Source organism: Rhizopus microsporus, assembly GCF_002708625.1.
Source record: "Rhizopus microsporus ATCC 52813 unplaced genomic scaffold scaffold_15, whole genome shotgun sequence".
NCBI classification, from domain to species: Eukaryota; Fungi; Mucoromycota; class Mucoromycetes; order Mucorales; family Rhizopodaceae; genus Rhizopus; species Rhizopus microsporus.
The window spans coordinates 209,133-229,457 of NW_019671930.1; the positions used below are offsets into that span (position 1 = coordinate 209,133).

The following is a 20,325-nucleotide window of genomic DNA, read 5'->3' on the forward strand; positions in this document are numbered from 1 at the left end:
AAAGAAGGACTATTTATAATAAATCAGTGTCACCTTTTCTTTGAACCCCACATCCATCAAACGAATCACCAAGTCTAATTTGCCTTGTGTCCTTGTGATCAAAAACACATGATCACCTTAAGCTGCCTTTATTTTATTTTTAAATGACGACATTCCAAGTACTTGGTAATTGACTGGGTTGTAGATCTACTTTTTAAATGCATAAACAAATTTCTATTGGATCGTTTAAAGTTTAGTCTTGTTTCATTGAAACTTTTTTTTGCTGTTGTATTGTGGCGTAGTTTAACCTTTTTTTTTTTCTTTAATATGGAATTAGACTATTGTCAATATATTTTACAGGCACTTGGCTCATTTGATTATACTGCAGCTAATAAACTAGTTTATAAGCTCATGAAAGCAAGTGTTGACTTTTTTTTGTCTTTTTCTTTTGTATTGACTTTTAGTAGATATATCAACCAATTGGAACCATCTTTACTCGTCTATGTCACTGTGAAAGTACGTTTAGTTCACTTCAGTTTTTACGTTCAAGATGGTTTGTGATGAGAAAGGAAACTGTAAGGAAATAAAAACAAGATGAGAAAAGTGACATCTCACCATCATAGTCACTTGAAATCATTTATCATAATCTAGCACTCGAACTATCCAAAGAAATATCCTACTTGGAATCAAACAATACACTTTCAATAGACTCAAAAGAGGGCATAAAACGAATATTAGAAGCACTTGTTCATTTATGCAATACGAGAAAAGAAATGATCAACGTGTAAAATGATATATTCTTTATAGAATATTTGACTAACATGCTTTCAAGTTATCAAGCTATCTTGGCACAATCAACAAAGGGTGAATTTGACAACATTCTCACAGAACTAGAGCAAATAGAAAAGACCATGTTTGATCTAGAAAGAGATTTATGCATATTGGGATTGGGTGTCAAAAAGGAAATTAATGTTCTATTGATGCTGTTGAAAGCAAGAACGTCTATAACCAACTATGCGTTTCAAGACACTTGTATTTCCCTTTATTCAAGCAAACAATGTTTATCAGAATGGAAACAATTATGTAAAGAACAGACTTACCCAGAGGTAAAGCCTTGTTGATAGACCAACTAGTGTCTAATGCATCAAAAAAAAAGTCATCTCAGAGACAGGATGAAACAAAAGAACTATCCACTTGGAGATTCTCCTTGTTCAAAAATGATACCAAATTGACCAAACAAGGAAAAGTATGGCCAAATACCATACATTGGTATACAAGAGTCTTGGAGAATTTGACAGCAAAGATGACTTTATTTTTTCATCAAATCTTATTGGAGAAAGAGACAGTCATTCATGAGGAAGATCCAGAAAGATCTTTATGGAAAGGTATCACGATTGATTATTTTGACCAGTAAGAAAAGAGGAAAACAAAGGGGCGGTCATTATTTGTTTGTTTACTTTTTTTTCATGCAGAATAGCTACTTTTAGAAAAAGGTTCGGAGCTCATAGTATTAGTCTCGTCTATCAAGTGACTCCAGAGACTCCTTTTCATCCTCAAGGTTACATCTATCCTGGAAAGACATATGAAGCACCTCAAGGTATTCATTCCTTTCCATTCATTTTTTGTCATCCAAAGGCAAGTAGCATGATTCATACAAGAAAGTATCAAAACCCTGATATTATCTATAGAGTCCACCTACTAAGCATTTACCTGGTATCATTTCCATCATTCAAGGAAGTAGAGTAAGATTGGATGATCCAAAGGCAGGTCCTATTTATTTTTTTGATAATGTAATCGGAAGTACCTACTATCTTATGCGAATTGATCGTCATGCTGTGTTTGTCATTGTTTACCTTGACAAGCACGTCAATCGAGAACCAACTACGGTTGAATTTATTACCAATATTGTTACCTCTTTAAGAGGCACGACAGTCATAGAAGATCTTACAGCCCAATAAAAAAGATTTCATACTGAACAAACTTGCCAGGCGGTAAGAGCACTAGATAATATGTGTAATGAAAGATTTTTATTTCTTTTAATATAGCACTGACTTTTGCTTAAAGTGTTTGACGTTTGAACATGAAAAGAATACAGCTGTCATTAATAATTAAACGCCTAATAAATGTATATTGTTCCTAACACAACCCTTATTGACTCAACTTTGACTTCTAATGCGGCGCATGCTCTATGTTTTCTTTTCCTTTAAATGTATAATGTTATTTTTTTTTTTTGACCAACACCACACGGACCAGAAAATAGGCTAATGCTATGGGCGCTTCCTTAGGGTACTACATGTAGAGTCACTATACACTTCACACAACCAAAATGCCTGCCTAACCTAAGGCTGTCCAGTTCACTCTCTCTAATATAAAATACGAATTTATCACAATTACACACGTGAGTGATCTTACATCTTTGTTGATAGCACCTGACGACATTTAATTAGAATAAATAATAGCATTCCTCTTTTTTTATCTCTTTCTTCTTTAAAAGAACACAAAATGAGGACTTTATAAAAGTCATGTTTAGCTCTACGCTACACATTGAAAGTCTTTGTTAGACTTCATCATAAGTAATAGTAGGGGTAGTGCTCGTAGAATTAGTCTAACTTTTGGTGCATGTAGCGTTTCCCTTATTCCGAAGCAGACATCTCATTTAGAGTGTGGTCATTCTTGTACAACTTGCTCAATGATAAGTGCATAATAGCAAAACTTGGTGAAAAAAGCAGCGTCTCAGTTTCTCTTGCAAAAAATACCGGTAGAAACTTGGATTTAGAAGAAAGAAAGGCCAGAAAAGCTATTGGCTCCAAGGTGGATATGCTTTTCAAATATGAATATGATGAACTCAGCTCTTGTAAGATCGGAAGAGATCAAGTGACAGAAGTCGACGACAAATACCTTGGACGATGGCCGTATCAAGCTTCCCAAAATACTAAGAGATATGCCTGCAAGTTTAGCCAAGAAAAACCCAAGCCAAGTCAATTCGATTGCAACAGTTGGGTATTAATAATGGGTAAGCATCCACTGTGAAATAGTGTATTCAGAGGGAGAATAAACTGGTGACTAATATATACTCTAGGAATTGGCATGGAGCTTGTATTGATAGATGTTCCTGTTGGCAATTTAATATGTAGAGTATCAAAAACAGACAGATACGAATTCCCTCAGTCTGTGGATACTTTTGCACTTGATTTTATTCCTTTGCTACAAGTTGTATAATTCTTGTATTTTCAAACGCGAGATACTGTATAAGAGTAGATTAAATAATAATAAAAGGCTTTAATAAGTTAGAATGTTAATAGCTTAAAAAAAAAAGAGAGTTAGCTTCAAAGATTCATATAAAAAGGTGAACTTACAAAGGAACAAATGGTATCCATAGAATGCATAATTCTACTATCTTCAATGACAAATGAAAATCGAATCTTTCTTGTTCTATCAATAATAAATACGGCTCTATGCGTAAATCCAGTGGATGGGTGAATTGTATTAAAATGTCGAGACACGGAGCGAGTGGTATCTGCCACTATGTACAATGTGTCAACATCAATCAACATATCTTTATTCATATTTACCTAGAGGAAAGGAAGGTGTAAAGCCAAGTTCTGAATGAATATAAGCTGAATGCACCATTTCTGTATCTGCAGATATGGCTAATGGAATTGTATTTAATGATTCAAATCTTGCAACATGATGACTGATGATACAATAATTAGACAAGCTTTTAATACGAATCCAAAAGACTCACTTTATAGACATTAAATCTTTGCTTGCACTCGGAGTACTTTAAGTAATATCAGCATTCCCTTCCTTAACTCATTCTTTCTTCTTCAACTTACAAGTCTCCCTCATAAAAGAAGAGGGCCACAGCTTTATATTGACCAAGCAGGGTGGATAACTGAATTCGGCTGATTTGATTATTATAAATGGATGCGCAATTAAAATCTGGTGCAACCATGCATTCACCAAAAAATCGCTGTACTGGATTTATTATCGTATTGTCATGCTCATCATTCTCACATAGCCTTCTTCTTTTACTAATCAAAACATCTTCTCCTTGCTCCTCTGTCAATAAAGTCACCATGTTTATATGAAAAAAGAGAAAAAGAAAAATAAAATTTTTAATCAGGTTGTTGTTTATTTTAAACTCAGATATTTTACCCCCTTACTTGATCGACAATTCAATGGTCTCATCCCTTTAAAAGACGCCAAAGAGATGATGTCTGTTAGTTTAGTTATAAAGTTTAACTTTTCATCACATGAGACAGAAAAGAAGGAAGTATCTATTGCGTGCGGTTGGTGAGATGCCATACAAACATGGTGCGGTTGTCATGACAACGAGCTTAATGTCTGCGTTTTAATTATTACAAACATAAAGCCACTGAGGTTACAGCCTACGTGTGACCGAATTTCTTCTAACAGTGCAAGTGGCGTAAACTTCACTTCTTCTTTACTGCTTTTTTCTCTCTTTTTATCATTAAAGCAAAAATATGGTCTTACAAGTTACAACAGCTAATAATATCAAAGTATATACTGTCTCTGGAGGACTTGGCTCCAGAGCTATTCCCGATTGGCTTGCTCGTCAAAAGAAAAAGCAATTAAAAAGAGATTTTGGTAAGTTTTTTTATTTTATTGATTATCGACTAGATCTAATTCCTATATAGATTATCGAACAAGAGTTGAACTTATACAAGACTTTGAATTCCCAGAAGCATCTAATCGTATAAAAACAACCCGAGATGGAAAGTTTGTTGTAGCAACAGGCACATATAAACCACAAATGAGAGTATTTGAATATGCAGACATGTCCATGAAATTCGAACGTCATACAGATGCTGAAACTCTTAATTTTGAGGTAAACTAAAATAGATGATGTATATTATGCATGTAGCTCATTTGGAAGCTAGATCTTGTCTGAGGATTGGACAAAGCAAGCACTTTTACAAAACGATCGATCGATCGAACTTCATGCTCAAGGTGGCATTCATTACCGTACAAGAATACCAAAGTTTGGTCGTGATCTTGCATACCATTTTCCTTCATGCGATCTTTTACTCAGTGCTTCAGGAAACGAAGTATACAGATTAAATTTGGATCAAGGACGTTTCTTAAACTCAATTACGACTGATGCCGAAGAAGGTGTCAACTGCGTCGAGATTAACCCTGCTCATCAGCTTTTCGGTTTTGGTACAGCAAGAGGAACAGTCGAGTTATGGGACCCACGATCAAAATCGCGTGTTGGTTTATTATCTAATCTCGAAGTTCCTGAATCATACGGAAGAGACGATAGTTCACCATTAGAAGTGTCAGCGTTAAAGTTTAGAAATGATGGATTGACCATGGCTGTGGGTACAACAACAGGTCACACCTTACTCTATGATTTACGTTCTCCTATGCCGACAATTGTGAAAGATCATCAATATGGTTTTCCCATCAAGAGCATACATTTCCATAAAGGAAGTGCAAGTGACTCAGAGACAGCAGGAGACAAGGTGATTGTGTCTGATTGCAAGATTGTCAAGATCTGGGACCGTGCAAACGGAAAACACTTTACTTCAATTGAACCCGAGACAGATATTAATGATGTGTGCACAGTGGAAGACAGCGGCTTGATTTACACAGCAAACGAAGGTATCCAAATGGGTGCCTACTTTATTCCTCAACTTGGTCCTGCTCCTCGTTGGGCTTCTTTCTTGGAAAACCTTACAGAAGAAATGGAAGAGAACCCTAACCGTGATATTTACGACGAATATAAGTTTATTACTCGCAAAGAACTCAAGGCACTTGGATTGGAGCATCTTATGGGTACCAACGTCCTCAAAGCCTACATGCACGGTTTCTTTGTTGATCTTCGACTTTATGAAAAGGCTAGACTCATTGCCAATCCCTTCGCTTATGACGAGTACAAGGATCGTGTTGTTAAAGAAAAGGTTGAAAAGGAACGTCAATCACGTATTCGTGCCGTCAAACAACTGCCCTCTGTCAATAAGGCACTGGCTAAGGAACTTATGTCTGAAGGAGATGGCAAGAAGAGTGGCAAAAGCGAACTCTTGCAAGATAGTCGTTTTGCTGATATGTTTGCTGATCCTGACTTCCAGGTGGATGAACAGTCTAAAGAATATCAATTGTTGCATCCTATAGCTGTAAGTGGAGCTTTCTCTCCTGTAATATTCTTACTGATATTCCTTTTATAGAAAAAGAAACAAGTAAATTCTGATGACGAAGACGAAGATGATGAAGAGATGGAAGAAGAAAACAGAAACAATGTTCGTGACGCTTCAGATTCTGATGATGCCTCTAAAAATGACGACTCTGACAGCGAAGATGATATTGTATCCAAGATTCGTAAGGAACGTGGATTACTGGTGCGAGACAAACAGCCAACAATCACATCTGTAAGAACTGGTCATGTGCAAAAGAAGAAGATAAAGATGAGCATGGGTACAGAAGGTGGACGAATCACAAGCAGAAACGATGGCAAGAAGTCATTTGCAGCAAGATTGAAGTCAGAGAATAGCCGAGTCCAGAGAGAAGGACACAAGGTGTCACGTACTGCTTTGGGTGGTATGGAGATGGCATTTACACCAAAATCAAAAAAGAACAATAGAAGATAAATGCAAAATGTATATTTATGTATATCAACCTCTTTCCTTTTTTTTTTTTAATTCCATTTATCGTACAATAAAAAAAAACGATGATAACCAACAAAATACATATTAACCCCATACATCTTCTTTGTATCTCTTCTCTTCGATCAATCTGTCTATGAATCCATCAGCGTCCTTTTCGCCAAACTTGACAGCAATGGCACCGAATGCCTTTCGAACCTCTTTACTCATTGCGCCAGCACCACACACATAAACATGGGCACCTAATTTGGATGGACCGTTCTGGAGCAGTTCCCAAAGGGCAGCATCGTGTTGGAGAATTTCATGCTGTACGTATTTTACGCTAGATTCTGGGTTGAGTCTAGAAAAGGCAACATGCACATCTGAAAGGACACCCTTGTGTAAGAATTCGTCCAGTTCCTTTTTGTAGATATGATCATGTTCAGGGTGTCGGCATCCAAAGAAGAGGGTAGAAGGAGCAGCGTTAGGTTGAAGCGATCGTTCTTGTAAGAAGCCCATGAATGGAGCAATGCCTGTTCCTGCTGCAACCAAAATAAGAGGTATACGTGGATCATCAGGTAAGCTAAAGATACCGCTTGAGGATCTAAACGAAGCAGAAATGGAAGATCCTGTAGGAGCTTGAGAGAGGTATGATGAGGCCAGGCCAGGATAGTGTTTATCGTTCACAACATCATCCACTACACCTACTGTGATTGTCGCGTTATAACCATGGACACGCGATGAGGAGGAGATGGAGTATCGACGTGTTTGCATTACATGCACAGTGCCCAAGAAAGAGGCAAAATCGAGCTTTTTAACTTGAGGGAATTGGTCGCCTAGGTCAGCTATTGTGCGACATGTTGCGATGAACTCTCCATATTGATCACGGTTGTCGTCTCCAAGTATAGCTAGTTTGTAAAATTGAGAACCAGAGTCAGGATCTACTTGGCGCAGCGCTTGTTCAAACACAAAGAGCAAACTGCGAGAGGGAGGCGAGAGCAAGTCTGCGTAGTAGGTCAGCGCGTCCCTGACAGAAGATCGGCCACGGATTTCTGCTGCTAGCGAGCGAGGAGAAACACCCTTGAGAGACTCTGGTACAATTTCAAACACGGCATCCAAGTCGAAGCCAAAGCTTTCTGCAATACGAGAGACGAGTGATGGACTATTTGCAGGTAGTATTTCTAAATGATCACCAGGTCTGTACAGTGCTTCAGAATCCACGGGAGGAAGCTTGGATACGTCAATTTCAATATGACAAGTGCTTCTGCCTGCATCCGATGACTGTAGCTCGCGTCGGGTCAGAATGGTTGCATTTGCGGATACAGGCCTGCTTTGACTTTCAGGGACATCCTCAACATATTTAATTTCTACATGGATATCTGATTGGCCTTGCATTGAAGTAAAAGGAACCATATGGCTCTCAGGATTGGGCTTGATACTATAGTATTGTAAAGTGTGCATCCAGAAGTGTTTTGCCCTTTTTATAGAATGAGTAACAAGGAATAAGTTGGTCAATGATAAAAGCTTACCAATCTTGGAAATCAGAATCAATGTCTTTATCAGCATCGCCTTGACCGGCAGGGAAGAATCTCTCTGCGCCAAGTTCTTCAAGAGTCTTGTCAATTTTTATAGGAAACTGTTGATACGTTCGCCACTGTTTATTTCCACAGCCAAACACAGTATAGAGAAGTCCTTCCAAGACTGTCTTGTTATTTCTTTCAGAGGCAGTGTTAAGGAACAAATCAAATTGTTCAGCAGAATCTGGAGGCAATCCACTATAAGAATATTGTCAGGTTCATGCAGTATGTCATTATTTATCAAACTTACTTGTAAGTAGCTGTACAAACAACCAAGAGCTCCCCATCGGAGTGTTTATCCTTTGATCCATTATATTTTCCTTCCTTTAGCACCTTCCATTTATCCATAGTACTCACAGTTATATCGGAAAATCCAAAATTTGCTGCCTGCTTTGCCAATTGATCTGCGTAATCTTGAGATGTAGCAGTTTGGGTGCCATAGAGAAAGGTGATAGGGGGTAATGGTCTAATGTTTGCCGACATAGGACGAGTCATATCAATGACAGGCTCTGCTGTCCTTTGAGTTGGTATAGTCTCTCCGCTCTCATTAGCGTTAGAAGGCTTTGGCATATTGGTTCTAGGATGAATATGGACAAAAAAGTTAAGAGGGCGCGCTGTAGGACTAGCTGAATCTCTCTGAATAGGTGGTCCGTCTAATGAAGAGAAAGGTAAGAAGATGAAACACAGTTTTTCCATATAAATAGTATACCGTATTTAAATTCAAATCGAGAAAGTAGCATAGAAAGCACAGTTAAAAATTCTTGAATGGCAAAAGCCATACCTATACAAGCACGAGGACCATTGCTGAAAGGTAACCAAGCAAAACGAGATCGCTTCTGTTCTTCTTCTGGAGACCATCGATCAGGATCATACTTGTAGGGCTCTGGGTATACCTTTGGATTCCAATGCATTGCCTGAGAAGTCACATTCACAGTCGTTCCTCCTTTGATAAGATAACCCCCAGAGACGACGCAGTCTTTGACACAGGTTTTGTTGATGACCTGTACTGGCGTGTATAGTCTCAGCGTTTCCTTCATGCACTGTCGAAGATAGCGAAGCTTGTTGATTTGTTCTGAAGACGGAATCTTATCATGCGTGATACCAGCATCAGCGATTTCTTGCAGAACCTTTTGTTGAATACTAGGATTTCTTGCAAACTCGTAGAGCGTGAAGGCAAGTGTAGCAGATGTTGTTTCATGGCCAGCGATCAAGAACGTAACGATCTGGTCTCTAATATTTTCATCACTTAAGCCCAAGTTGTGTTCATCACGAGCGTTCAGCATAAAACCTAGCAGATCCTTTTCCGAGTTTTTGGCATCTGGGCTATTTTTTCTTTCTAGAACAACCTCATCAACAATTCTGTGCATCAGCTTAAGCTCTCGATCAAAGCGATAGTTCATTTCCAAAGGAAGACTTTTTATAAAGCGAGGCTGTTTGAAGCGCGTAAAAGCTTGTTTTAAGCAGTAGTTCATGGCAATGATGAATGGATGTTGTGGTGTGTCTCGACTGTCGAGTAGATGGAAATCATAACCAAAGCCAACTTTACCAATTGTTTCAAATGTCAGGTTTGTAGTCCACTTTAAGATCTCTACAGGCTCTTCTGGAGAGAATGATTCGAACACCTTGATCGTCTGTTGTGCTATCACAGCCATTTCGCGTTGATAAGCCTTAAAGAGAATATTAGATCAGTTAGTGTAACAATAAAATGTAACCTTACTTTAATTGCACGAGGACTGAATGCAGGCATTAAAAGTTTGTGAGCCAACTGCCAGTCAGGGTCAGATGTATTGGAAGTAAATAGGCCACTTCCAGCAAATTCTTTGATCTCTTGTAAGCCTCCTGAGATAATCTTGGTGATAAATTCGGATTCTTTGGCAAATGCTTCTGCAATCACTGGATCATTTGTGGAAATCATTCGAGTCTCAAACAAAGAAATATCAATGAGGGGCCCATAATTGTCAAAGAGAACCTTTAAGCCTTCGATACTGTTGAAGAAATGTAAATACTTCATTCTTTGTACTCGCAAAAAAAAAAAAACTGTCTTACAGGTTTGGTAAAAGATCATAAATGTTTCCTATAAAAGGGAGTTTTCTTGGACCAGGGATTTTGTCTTTAATGCCACCAAGTACGGATATGTAAATGATTTCTTGTTGTCTGATATTTTCCATGTCATTTAACTCCTTCTGTTTAAGATCGTATATGAGGATTTCATTTAATGGAACGAATAGACCAAGCTTTTTTGCAATGAAAGAACGAAAGATGGGCATACTTGTATCCTCTGTATATTCGATAATTTCTCCATCCTTATCCGCTTTGTTATGTAAAATTACTGCTCTTACTGTTATTTCTGTCATGATTATTAGAGTTGTAAGAAAAGAATAAAAAAAAAGAAAGGGGGAACGCGATTATTTATAGGATTGCATAAATCATTAGAGACCTGGAAAAGGGTGACGGCTATTTCGTTTAGGCATTACTTTTTCCGCTACTCCTTTTGTAATAAAATAAGCTCAGTACATTAACAGACGTAATGTAGATCAGACGTTCTGGCTATGCTCTTTAATTGTCCAAATACGTCATATGGCTTTATCTGCATGTTTATCCGGGATCAATAGTAACCAGTTTTTCCGTAATGGACAGCCGTTTATTCGTGTCACGAGAATTGAAGCAAACTGAGATCCAATATTATCCACATTTGTGGGGAAGTACGGAACACGCATTGAAAGGGCAGCACATGTTCTTGAATATCAATGTCAATATCACAGATATTACTGGTCATAGCTAGCTGGTGAATTTTTACCGTTTGCGATATTGTCTTTTGCAAGCCAATGCAGATGGGATACAGTAAAACGTAAAAATAGAAAAAGGCTTAGAGGATGCTTTATCTCCTTCAAAAAATCGACTCGCATTCTCTTAACACGATTGGCTTTTGGCGTGAAGAAAATCAAAGGAAAGGGAGGAGCAAACTTTTCGTTATATTCTGGCAAAGAAGGGATGCGAATCAGAGTGCTAAACTCTTTCTCCATCTGTTGTTCAACCATTACGCTTTACAAAAGACTGATGACACCAATCAGATAGCTCTGTCTCATGTAAAATTATTAAATAAGGTAGCTGATACCATAAAGAATATCCATATTGCCATCCAAACAAACAATGGTTGATATCGATTGATAGGAAGAGGCTTGTAACAACAGAAGATACATATAGGCTGTCCCTAAACTCCAATATATACAATAACGGGTTGATCTTAAGGAAAGGACTATGTCGTCTTCTTTTTTGGCAAATCGATGTACAGTCTTTTCTTTAAGTAATGCCGCATAATTCGAAAATTTATAATGCAAAATATACAAAACACGACATCTTGGAGCGACATTACTTTCTGGAAATAGTGTATACTCTGCACATACTTACCGATAAAGCCAACAACCATCAGTTTATTAATCTTTCCTCTACTCAGGAGATATAGTTGGTTTAGAATCGTACAGTTCAACCGCAAGCTCTTGCCATATTGCTTCAACAATAGACGACGAATTTTCTTTCGATTCATTCAATACCAGTTCAATAATAGCTCCATTGAGTTTCAAAAGCAATTTAGGAGTGCTTCTTGGCGCATTCCCAAATCTAAAAGAGTAATGTTAGTGATGTAGACGAATGATAGTAAAGAAGGCTTACAGATGTATGTCGATAAGCCTCTGTATAATCTCTTTATTATGAAGAAACAAAGGGAATTCGTTGTTGCAAACATCATTGTATATACAAACAAGATTGTTACCTGATCTGTGAGGATTGAACATGGCGCGCTATCTGATAGCGCTTTGTTGTCAGTCTTATTCCTGGATTAATCCCGTACGATTAAGTGTTATATGATAAATACTATAGCTATGCCTGTTCATTGAGTAGTGTGGGTTTTCTGCCTTTATTCTATGATCTCGTAAATTTATATGTCGATTCCATTGGTATAAAAATAAAGTAGCATTTACTATCTTATATTAAGCCCGGTAAAGCATACGGTGGCTCTCGAACGTGAGCTGTAAGAATTTCAAATATGTCTATTTATTGTAAAATTGTTAATATGTGTATTTACAGTTATTATGTGCACTCCTTGCATACTACTCAATGAGTAGGCAACGACGCTATTTTGATATTTGATAGTGCGCATCGCTTCATTACAATGGATTGTGTACAACCTAAGGGATGGCGGACTTGATTTGTACAGCAATGGAAACGACAGAGTATTCTTGACCATGACACAGCCACACTGTTCTTCATTTTACAAGACAGTCCAGATTTCATTTTGAGTCATAGTCAGAGAAAGGATCACTGGAATGACGGTTCATTTGCCAGAACAAATGAAGATAGCCAAGCTTAGGATGCTCAAACTATAATGTTCTTCTCCTGGCATATTTTGAAATAAATTTGTATTTGTTGAAGCATGTCTGTTATGCTGTAATAGATGTGCTGATCATTCTTACGTTTTCGCAAAAATACATGACTCAGAGAACTGCGGATAAACTAAAATTTATTAAGGAAAGAAACGTAAGCAGTCGATCTTAGGTCGTGACTTATCCGATTCCTTTCGTTTGACTCATAAAGGAAAGCTAGAACATTGCCAAGGTACTTATTTCAGTAGCAATCAGTAGATGAGCTTATTCATAAAATGATCATAGGACCTTTTCCATGATTTCTATATGCTTCTCAAATCAAATTATCTTTTTCAAAATTCACACCGAGAAGAAAACACGCCATGGAGAAGGCATTACATTATACTTTGCCATAAGCGTTGTGTTCCCAATAGAAATACATCTTAGATTCCACAAACATCAGCATGCTTCTACATAACAAACTAGGTTTTGATTATTAGTTTCTAGCTTGGATGCTGTTGAGCATAGTCCTGAGATCACGGAAACATGAGCAGGAGTACTGTGGTCAAGGTCTGTCGTAAATTTTAAAAGAGAAGACTACAAATCCACTCGTGTATGATGAACAAATCGTTGTTCTATGAAATCTATAACTTTTAACCAAATCATAACTCAAACTTTGGGTACAAACTAGATTCTCTTATTTTTAACAGAGTCTTTGCTCATTTACATTATTCAAGCCGTAATTTAGGAAGTAAAGCACTTAGATATGCCTATACTTTAGTTCTATTTGTCTTTGATTGCTGATACATATGCAAAGGAAGGATTTCCACCAATTAAATTTTGTATATTCCTGTATATATTTTTAACCACATCTGACGTTTTCACCATCAGACAGTATCCATACGTTAAATTGCGAACAATTTGCCCATTGCTCCTTTCTTTGAAAAATATAAAGTTAAGAAACAAATATTACGGCATCACATGGTGCCACACTTTCTTTGACAAAAACAGCCTAGGGAAGAGAGTAAATGAGAAAGGTGAATATATGTAAGGTCATTCAAGAGATGACGAGCCCCTCTTATTGTAGTGCATATAGATGTACCTGAGGTATTTTTTATAGTTAATGTCATATCTTTTCAACATGTTTCTATACCTCTATTTAAAACGTAGGCTCAGGAAGCGTATTTGCTGTGTTTACACCTTGCAGCAACTGCCAATTGCTCGTTTTTAGCTTTAGAAAAAGTTATCACAGATGGTCGCAGTTCTAAAAGGTCTCCTGCATTACAGTTTAAATGTTCTCATGCGAAATAAAGAAAAACGTTTTTTCACCATTGAATATGTCCAAAACTAATCTACAGCTATTGAAAAGTCTTGCTGATGAGGAGCAAGAGCTCTATCTGAATGTCTGTAGAGCAAGAATAAGGCAGTTGAACGAGGTAAAAGTTAATTTATACACACATATATCACTACTATATTATTATAACTATCTTTATGTTATAGGAGCTCGATAACGTAAGTACAACTAATCCTAATATTGTGATGCCTATTAACAAGTCTTTATTCTTCCCACAACTCAGGAAGTTGAAGACAACGAGGGAAGTTTCTTTATAAGTTTATCTGGACAAGCATTAATCTGTAATATATAGGACTTACAAAAGTTCTTAAAGAACAAAACAAAAAAAACCAAAGAATCCATAAAAAATACATACTTTGAATGGTAATTTAGTTATGCTTTAAAATTACTTGTTTGACTAATTGTTTTTTTTTTTTTTTTTTTTGGCAGGATAAGTAGAAATGACATATATGATGCCACTGATTGTAGCGCTGGCGCACACAATGAACATCCATCCTTTGCATCAATTAAAAATGAATATGAAATCCCTGATGTAATTTGGAAAAGCATTAAAGACATCATGAATACAGATGACACCATTGCAGAAAAACTAAAAAAAATAGATGCTCTAAAGCCTTGCAATAATAACGAAAGAACACAAAAAGAGGTGTACAGGCACATGTAAGTACACGTAGAATATCCAAAATTGAATTACACACTAAAGGTTGTATATCATTTTTTAGACTAAGCATGCACCTATACAAGGCGCATTTGTTTTCCGATGGACAAATAAAAAATTATTCAGAGGAAGATTACAAAGTGAAGTTCTGGTCTTTTATTTTGGAAGAATTCTTTGGTAGTTCTTCCGTGACAATCAAATGGTAAAACAGGTTCGCTTTATATTTTGCCAAGCAATGTTTCTGAAGTAGATGCTTTATGTCTTCTTCTGAAGTCGCTTGTGCTTCAAACACAAGATTATTAATCATATCCAACTGAATAACACTAGGTGGGATACTGTTCCAAACAGCTTTAGAAGCTTGGATACAGAGCCAAATTTGGACCTAAGGGTAATCTCTTCTCCGTCAACAGCACGTCTGGACGATTTTGACAAGCAATGCAAGGTAGCAAAGGTGCACCTAGATAAGTTGAAGCTCGTGCTAGTTGCAAAACATCATCTCAACTACTACCACAAGAAGATGAAAACAGACAATATATTAATTCCGTTCATGCTGATCATAGGCTTTGACTGCCAACTACTTGGACTACGACTGATCCAGCCTAAGCTCTACTGCCTTGACAACATCGGGACATTTTCTTTTCCTATCAACAAGAAGCATATAAAAGAAGGAGCTATTGAGGATATAGTAAACATCCTCACATTTGCAAGAGTATATGTTATATTTCAAACCGTAAGAGAACGCTAACTTTTTAATCGTTTAGGTGCAAGCCATAGAGTTGAAAAATAAAATCAACAATTTAGAAAGAACCAAGCACATAAGCAAGCTGGCAAAGGACTTGAGATCTACCAGTGGAAGAGATGCCTGGTGTACAGATGTTATCTGGCCTTCAGACCAGGTAATTCCAGGCTTCGCGGGAGAGGAAAAAGCTGAAGACAATGAATAGGCCAAAGAGCATTTTTGCAATGATATGTTTTTGTTATAATTTACCTTGTATACGTTTTTCAATGTAAGCACATGCAGAATAATCAAATTGAACTATATACTAAGAATATTGTCTCATTTTTTCAGTCTTAACATGCATCTTCATAAGGAAAGCCTCTTCTCTCAGAGTAATATCAACAATTACTCTGAGGAAGATTACAAACTCAAGTTCTGGACGTTCGTACTAGAGGAGATCTTTGGGTATTCTTCTGTAGTCATCAGTGTTTAATGAAATAAATCCTTATTATACCTTATAATCTCTCTATTTATTTATCGTACATCAGATGACAATAATATTGACCACATTTTCATATGAAGATCAGCCTCCTATAAAACTCTTTCCTCAAACATTTCTTTGATTTTTAACTCTTTCTTTTTACTTTGTTTGTGGTCGACTTAATTTTACAGTAATGGTAAGTTGAATACAACACGACTTCATTGGATTATTAACCGTATCTAACTGAATTACATTAGGGAGACACTGTTCCGAACAGTTTCAAGAGCATAGACGCAAGGTCCAAGTTGGATTTGAGGGTTCTGCCTTCTGCATTAGTAGCTCATCTTGATACATGCCTGGGCAGTTCGCAGCTGGTAATTTTAAATTTTACATTATAAGTTGAACTGTTTGACCAAGTAATTCTTTATTCTTTGCAGTATAAGTAGAGATGACATATATGATGCCACTGATTGTAGCGCTGGCGCACACAATGAATACCCATCCTTTGCGTCAATGAAAAACGAATATGAAATCCCTGATGCAATTTGGCAAAGCCTTAAAAACATAATGCATTCAAGCAATAGCATTGCCAACAAACTGAAAAGGGTAGATTCCTTAAAGCCTTGCAATATTAACGAAAGAACACAAAAAGAGGTGTACAGGCACATGTAAGTACACGTAGAATATCCAAAATTGAATTACACACTAAAGGTTGTATATCATTTTTTAGACTAAGCATGCACCTATACAAGGCGCATTTGTTTTCCGATGGACAAATAAAAAATTATTCAGAGGAAGATTACAAAGTGAAGTTCTGGTCTTTTATTTTGGAAGAATTCTTTGGTAGTTCTTCTGTAGTCATCAGTGTTTAATGAAATAAATCCTTATAACTTTTTATTCTCTATTTGTTTACTGTACGTCAAATGACAGTAATTTTTACCTTTTTCTTTTTACTTTGTTTGAGGTCGCCTTAGTTTTAGTCATGGTAAGTTGAGCATAAAATAAAGTCACGTAGCTCCAGACACTAGGTTATTAACAGAATCTAACAGAATTATATTAGGGTGGACATAGCACTAGAGTTCTAGAAACTTGGTGAGATATTTAAACTTGTAAATTGATCAGAAGAAAGAGACTTGAGTCAACGAGACCGAATTATAGTTCAAAGCTTGGTTATATTACTTTTGAAAATGATTGGAAGGTAAATCTTGCCTAGCTTTTCTACTTTATTCAAATCTATTGATTTAATTGCCCCGTCTTCTTTCGATAATAATATATTTTCCTCTTCTCCTTACGTGAATTTACCTTTATCTCTTATTTCTTCTCTGTCTTGTGCATCTTCATTACCAAGTATTCTTTCTTCTCGTACCTTTAAAAAAAGGATTGATTCACACATTCTAGAGCTATATCCCGCCAAGCATCCCATCTTTGCTTCCGCCACTTCACATCCACCGAAGTCTTTCACTATTCTCACCCCAGCAGGCAAACTATAAATCTACTTATGTATAGCAGTACCCAAATATGATTGACACTCTCTTCCACATTAACCATTCTACAGCTAATGACGTCTTCATTTCCTTCTATCTCTCCCTAATTGTCGCTCAGATCTTTGGCACCATCTCGATTGCTGCCATATCATTCCGTCTATTGGCACTTTCACCTAAGGCGTAGAAATTTATTAGCCGTCTACATAATTCTGCTATTCTTCGACCATCCGTGATTCCCCACCACGCAAAGCATTGTCTCGCGCTCCATCCCTTCTATCTCGGGCTTACCTGGAGCTATGGCCTGCTCAAAAGCCACACCTCTCACGCATCATTTGGTACAAATCTTCCAAGGACGGACTTCCTACTTGGACTTCCTACACCATATTGCTCCTGCTAAATTCACCACTATGTCCCCGCAGCTCCATCGTTTCTGACTCTCTGTTACATTTCTTTTTCGCCTGTCCGACTGTTTCTGCTGTTTGTGCCTTTGTGGTTCCCAAGTTTTTAGCACCTCAATGGACTTCACATATGTACTTTTTTCTTCAAGGTTATTCTTTCGCTGTTCTGTACATGCGCCTGCTACTATCCAAGGCCTTTTCCTGCCAGATGCTCCACTTTTCTCTTCCCTTCAAATAGTTGCTTGTGCCCTGTAAGCTATTTGAGCTTGTCAATGGCAGTTCTTATTCAATGATACTCTTTTTACTATCAACTACTTATTTGCATATGCTGAACGTCTTATCTGCCGTTCTGATTTAGCTGTTGTTCCTTTGGTGACAGCCTCTCGGATGTGTGACCTCTAACAAACAAAACAAAACAAAAAAAAAATGAATGATTTCTAGTCATCAGCTTTTGTTCTAATTATTCAACAATCCTTTTGATCCCTCACTGTTCCCTTTCATAATTCAACTCTGCATCTTCGTTTCAATAAATTGGACACTCAGTACAAGTGCTGTCCTCTAAAAAAAAGGATACTGTCTCCTTAAAAAAGGCATCCGTACTTTTAGTTATATTGAATTGGCGATGAATTTGCCCCTTGTTTATTGCTTTGAGAAATGTAAAGTTAATAAATAGGAATTAAACCATTACATTATGTCCTCTCTTTTTATGAAAGTCATAAAAGAAAGATAGTAAATAAGAAGAGTGAAGAAACGTAGTGCTTTTACACAAATGTATTCGAAAAATGACATGCCTCTTATAACTTCAATACAGATAAGCCTATTTGGGTGTTTGTATGTTTAGCGGCATACTCTTTTGGGAGTTCCCGTCTCTATATCCTTTTTAAAACATGCGTTAAAGACGCATATTTTTTAAATCGTCCCTAGAAAAAGGGTTACTATAAATACTTACCAATTTGGAATATAATCTAACGTTCTTTCACCAACTGAATATGTCTAAAAGAAATATTGAATTGTTAGAAAGTCTTGCTGATGAAGAGCAAGAGCTCTACTTGAATATTCGTAGAAGCAGAATAAGGAAAATGAACCAAGTAAAAGCTAATTTTTGCACACATATATCATTACTACATTCTATTAACTTTTCTATTACTATAACTACTTTTATGTTGTAGGAGCTCGAAAAGGTAAGTACAACTGCTTCTGTTATTACGGCGCCTATTAACAAGTGTTTATTTTTCAAAACAGAAGGATAGCAGCAAGGTAGACTTTTTTATATTCTCATTTGAACAAGTACTAATCTACGATATGTAGAAACTGCAAAAGTTCCTGAGGAACTTTAAAAATAAAAATAAAAAGCAATCAAAAAAAAATATCTACTTCAGCTGGTAATTTGATTTTGCATTATAAGTTGAACTGTTTGACCAAGTAATTCTTTATTCTTTGCAGCCTAAGTAGAAATGGCATCTTTGATGCCAGTGATAAGACTGTGGGCTCCCATGCCACAACAACAACAACAACAAACTACGTCAAGTTTGAAAAGAACTACGAAGCCCCTGATGTGGTTTGGAGCAGAATAAAATCCATAATAGAATCAAAGGGCAATCTTGGAGAAAAATATAAGAAAATCGATGCTCTAAACCCAGCAAGTAGTGATCAAAGAGCACAGAAAGAAGTGTTCCGCTACGTGTAAGTGCATACAGAGTAATCAAGTTGAACTATACACTAAAAGTTGTATCTCATTTTTTTCAGCCTCAACTTGCATTTAAACAAGCCAAGTCTCTTCTTGAGTAGCAGCATCAAGCGCTACTCCGAAGAGGACTTCAAGCTTAAGTTTTGGGCGTTTGTTCTCGAAGAAATCTTCGGGTACTCGTCGGTGGTGCTTCGTTGGTAAGACAGAGTTATTTTATATTTTGCCAACCAGTTTCTGAAAAATAGATACGATGTACCTTTTTCACGGAATTGTTTGTCCTTCAAACACTAAATTATTAACCATATTCAACTCAATTATAATAGGGGAGACACCGTGCCCAGCTCATTTAAGGGTTTGGGCACCCAGCCGAAACTGGATCTTCGGATCCTTTCTTCGGTAACAGCACCTCTCCCTGATGCATGCTTAGGAGAGTTTGCTGGTCAGTGTACAGCGTCAAAAATGTACACTGATAAATTGAAGCTGGCGTTGATCGCCAAGCTTCATTTAAATTTTTACACAAAAAAATTGGGCAAAGATGATATCTTTGTCCCTTTTTTACTAATTATGGGCTTCGATTGCCAGTTGCTGGGGGTGAGACTCGTCCAGCCCAAGTTGTATTGCTTGGAGGAGATTGGAAGGTTTTCCTTTCCAGTAAGCAAGAAACAAATTGAAGGAGGGATAGGCAAGATGGTGAGCCTCCTCACATTTGCAAGAGTAAATATGATATTGCGGATTGAAGAAGAACACTAACTTTTTAATTATTTAGAATCATGCTCTGCAAGTAAAAGAGCTGGAAAGGCACCCTCGCGTCACAACCGTCACTGTTGCTTTTGATTGGTGTTCAGACGTAGTTTGGCCTTCGGGCAAAAAAATCCCGGCCTTCGTTGATGAAGAGGATGACGAAGATGAAAATGATGAAGATAATGAAGATAATGAAGATGATGAAGAGGATGAAGAGGATGAAGAGGATGAAGAGGATGAAGAGGATGAAGAGGATGAAGAGGATGAAGAGGATGAAGAGGATGA

The 20,325-nt window shown here is 37.1% G+C and overlaps 9 protein-coding genes across 9 annotated transcripts; 7 read left to right on the forward strand and 2 right to left on the reverse strand.

The window, feature by feature from the left end:
- Positions 1 to 299: 299 nt before the first annotated feature.
- On the forward strand, positions 300 to 2,124 carry RHIMIDRAFT_261276 (uncharacterized protein). The gene is made up of 7 exons (XM_023611515.1): positions 300 to 554; positions 603 to 763; positions 812 to 1,085; positions 1,136 to 1,389; positions 1,452 to 1,614; positions 1,668 to 1,970; positions 2,025 to 2,124. The coding sequence occupies exons 2-6, from the start codon at positions 753 to 755 to the stop codon at positions 1,935 to 1,937; spliced, it is 972 nt and encodes a 323-aa protein (XP_023463630.1). The 5' UTR covers positions 300 to 554; positions 603 to 752; the 3' UTR covers positions 1,938 to 1,970; positions 2,025 to 2,124.
- A 345-nt stretch (positions 2,125 to 2,469) lies between these two features.
- On the forward strand, positions 2,470 to 3,252 carry RHIMIDRAFT_40587 (uncharacterized protein). Its single transcript, XM_023615212.1, has 3 exons — positions 2,470 to 2,552; positions 2,605 to 2,992; positions 3,059 to 3,252. Exons 2-3 carry the CDS (start codon positions 2,797 to 2,799, stop codon positions 3,196 to 3,198), a joined length of 336 nt encoding a protein of 111 aa, XP_023463631.1. The 5' UTR covers positions 2,470 to 2,552; positions 2,605 to 2,796; the 3' UTR covers positions 3,199 to 3,252.
- Positions 3,050 to 4,055, reverse strand: RHIMIDRAFT_40581 (thioredoxin-like protein). The gene is made up of 5 exons (XM_023615211.1): positions 3,816 to 4,055; positions 3,725 to 3,760; positions 3,552 to 3,673; positions 3,336 to 3,502; positions 3,050 to 3,281 (listed from the first exon to the last, which is right to left on the reverse strand). Exons 1-5 carry the CDS (start codon positions 3,932 to 3,934, stop codon positions 3,267 to 3,269), a joined length of 459 nt encoding a protein of 152 aa, XP_023463632.1. The 5' UTR covers positions 3,935 to 4,055; the 3' UTR covers positions 3,050 to 3,266.
- Positions 4,056 to 4,466: 411 nt separating this feature from the next.
- RHIMIDRAFT_240038 (WD40 repeat-like protein) lies at positions 4,467 to 6,590 on the forward strand (the record flags this gene model as incomplete). Its single annotated transcript, XM_023609294.1, has 4 exons — positions 4,467 to 4,590; positions 4,641 to 4,831; positions 4,884 to 6,119; positions 6,171 to 6,590. The coding sequence occupies 4 exons, from the start codon at positions 4,467 to 4,469 to the stop codon at positions 6,588 to 6,590; spliced, it is 1,971 nt and encodes a 656-aa protein (XP_023463633.1).
- Positions 6,591 to 6,692: 102 nt separating this feature from the next.
- Positions 6,693 to 10,515, reverse strand: RHIMIDRAFT_240039 (cytochrome P450; the record flags this gene model as incomplete). Its single annotated transcript, XM_023609295.1, has 6 exons — positions 6,693 to 8,061; positions 8,114 to 8,359; positions 8,412 to 8,814; positions 8,871 to 9,828; positions 9,879 to 10,146; positions 10,208 to 10,515. 6 exons carry the CDS (start codon positions 10,513 to 10,515, stop codon positions 6,693 to 6,695), a joined length of 3,552 nt encoding a protein of 1,183 aa, XP_023463634.1.
- A 3,017-nt stretch (positions 10,516 to 13,532) lies between these two features.
- On the forward strand, positions 13,533 to 14,360 carry RHIMIDRAFT_261294 (uncharacterized protein; the record flags this gene model as incomplete). Its single annotated transcript, XM_023611516.1, has 2 exons — positions 13,533 to 14,236; positions 14,303 to 14,360. A coding segment is annotated over exon 1 (163 nt), but the record flags the coding sequence as incomplete, so codon positions are not given.
- Positions 14,304 to 15,758, forward strand: RHIMIDRAFT_261295 (uncharacterized protein). The gene is made up of 4 exons (XM_023611517.1): positions 14,304 to 14,733; positions 14,859 to 15,240; positions 15,293 to 15,538; positions 15,601 to 15,758. Exons 1-3 carry the CDS (start codon positions 14,603 to 14,605, stop codon positions 15,473 to 15,475), a joined length of 696 nt encoding a protein of 231 aa, XP_023463636.1. The 5' UTR covers positions 14,304 to 14,602; the 3' UTR covers positions 15,476 to 15,538; positions 15,601 to 15,758.
- A 165-nt stretch (positions 15,759 to 15,923) lies between these two features.
- On the forward strand, positions 15,924 to 16,602 carry RHIMIDRAFT_245634 (uncharacterized protein; the record flags this gene model as incomplete). Its single annotated transcript, XM_023610224.1, has 5 exons — positions 15,924 to 15,926; positions 15,988 to 16,104; positions 16,168 to 16,172; positions 16,207 to 16,398; positions 16,461 to 16,602. 5 exons carry the CDS (start codon positions 15,924 to 15,926, stop codon positions 16,600 to 16,602), a joined length of 459 nt encoding a protein of 152 aa, XP_023463637.1.
- Positions 16,603 to 18,560: 1,958 nt separating this feature from the next.
- Positions 18,561 to 18,968, forward strand: RHIMIDRAFT_261308 (uncharacterized protein). The gene is made up of 3 exons (XM_023611518.1): positions 18,561 to 18,700; positions 18,782 to 18,869; positions 18,921 to 18,968. Exons 1-2 carry the CDS (start codon positions 18,602 to 18,604, stop codon positions 18,860 to 18,862), a joined length of 180 nt encoding a protein of 59 aa, XP_023463638.1. The 5' UTR covers positions 18,561 to 18,601; the 3' UTR covers positions 18,863 to 18,869; positions 18,921 to 18,968.
- Positions 18,969 to 20,325: the final 1,357 nt, after the last annotated feature.

Coding starts and splice junctions, on each gene's coding strand:
- RHIMIDRAFT_261276 (XM_023611515.1), top strand. Junction 1,086..1,135: donor AAGAACAGACTTACCCAGAG/GTAAAGCCTTGT, acceptor TCAAAAAAAAAG/TCATCTCAGAGACAGGATGA. Junction 1,615..1,667: donor TCATTTTTTGTCATCCAAAG/GCAAGTAGCATG, acceptor TATTATCTATAG/AGTCCACCTACTAAGCATTT.
- RHIMIDRAFT_40587 (XM_023615212.1), top strand. CDS start 2,797: ATGCTTTTCAAATATGAATATGATGAACTCAGCTCTTGTAAGATCGGA. Junction 2,993..3,058: donor CAGTTGGGTATTAATAATGG/GTAAGCATCCAC, acceptor TATATACTCTAG/GAATTGGCATGGAGCTTGTA.
- RHIMIDRAFT_40581 (XM_023615211.1), bottom strand. CDS start 3,934: ATGGTTGCACCAGATTTTAATTGCGCATCCATTTATAATAATCAAATC. Junction 3,674..3,724: donor AAAGATTTAATGTCTATAAA/GTGAGTCTTTTG, acceptor TTGTATCATCAG/TCATCATGTTGCAAGATTTG. Junction 3,503..3,551: donor TACACCTTCCTTTCCTCTAG/GTAAATATGAAT, acceptor CATTGTACATAG/TGGCAGATACCACTCGCTCC.
- RHIMIDRAFT_261295 (XM_023611517.1), top strand. CDS start 14,603: ATGCACCTATACAAGGCGCATTTGTTTTCCGATGGACAAATAAAAAAT. Junction 14,734..14,858: donor TCTTCCGTGACAATCAAATG/GTAAAACAGGTT, acceptor GAATAACACTAG/GTGGGATACTGTTCCAAACA. Junction 15,241..15,292: donor ACATCCTCACATTTGCAAGA/GTATATGTTATA, acceptor TTAATCGTTTAG/GTGCAAGCCATAGAGTTGAA.
- RHIMIDRAFT_261308 (XM_023611518.1), top strand. CDS start 18,602: ATGTCTAAAAGAAATATTGAATTGTTAGAAAGTCTTGCTGATGAAGAG. Junction 18,701..18,781: donor GAATAAGGAAAATGAACCAA/GTAAAAGCTAAT, acceptor TTTATGTTGTAG/GAGCTCGAAAAGGTAAGTAC.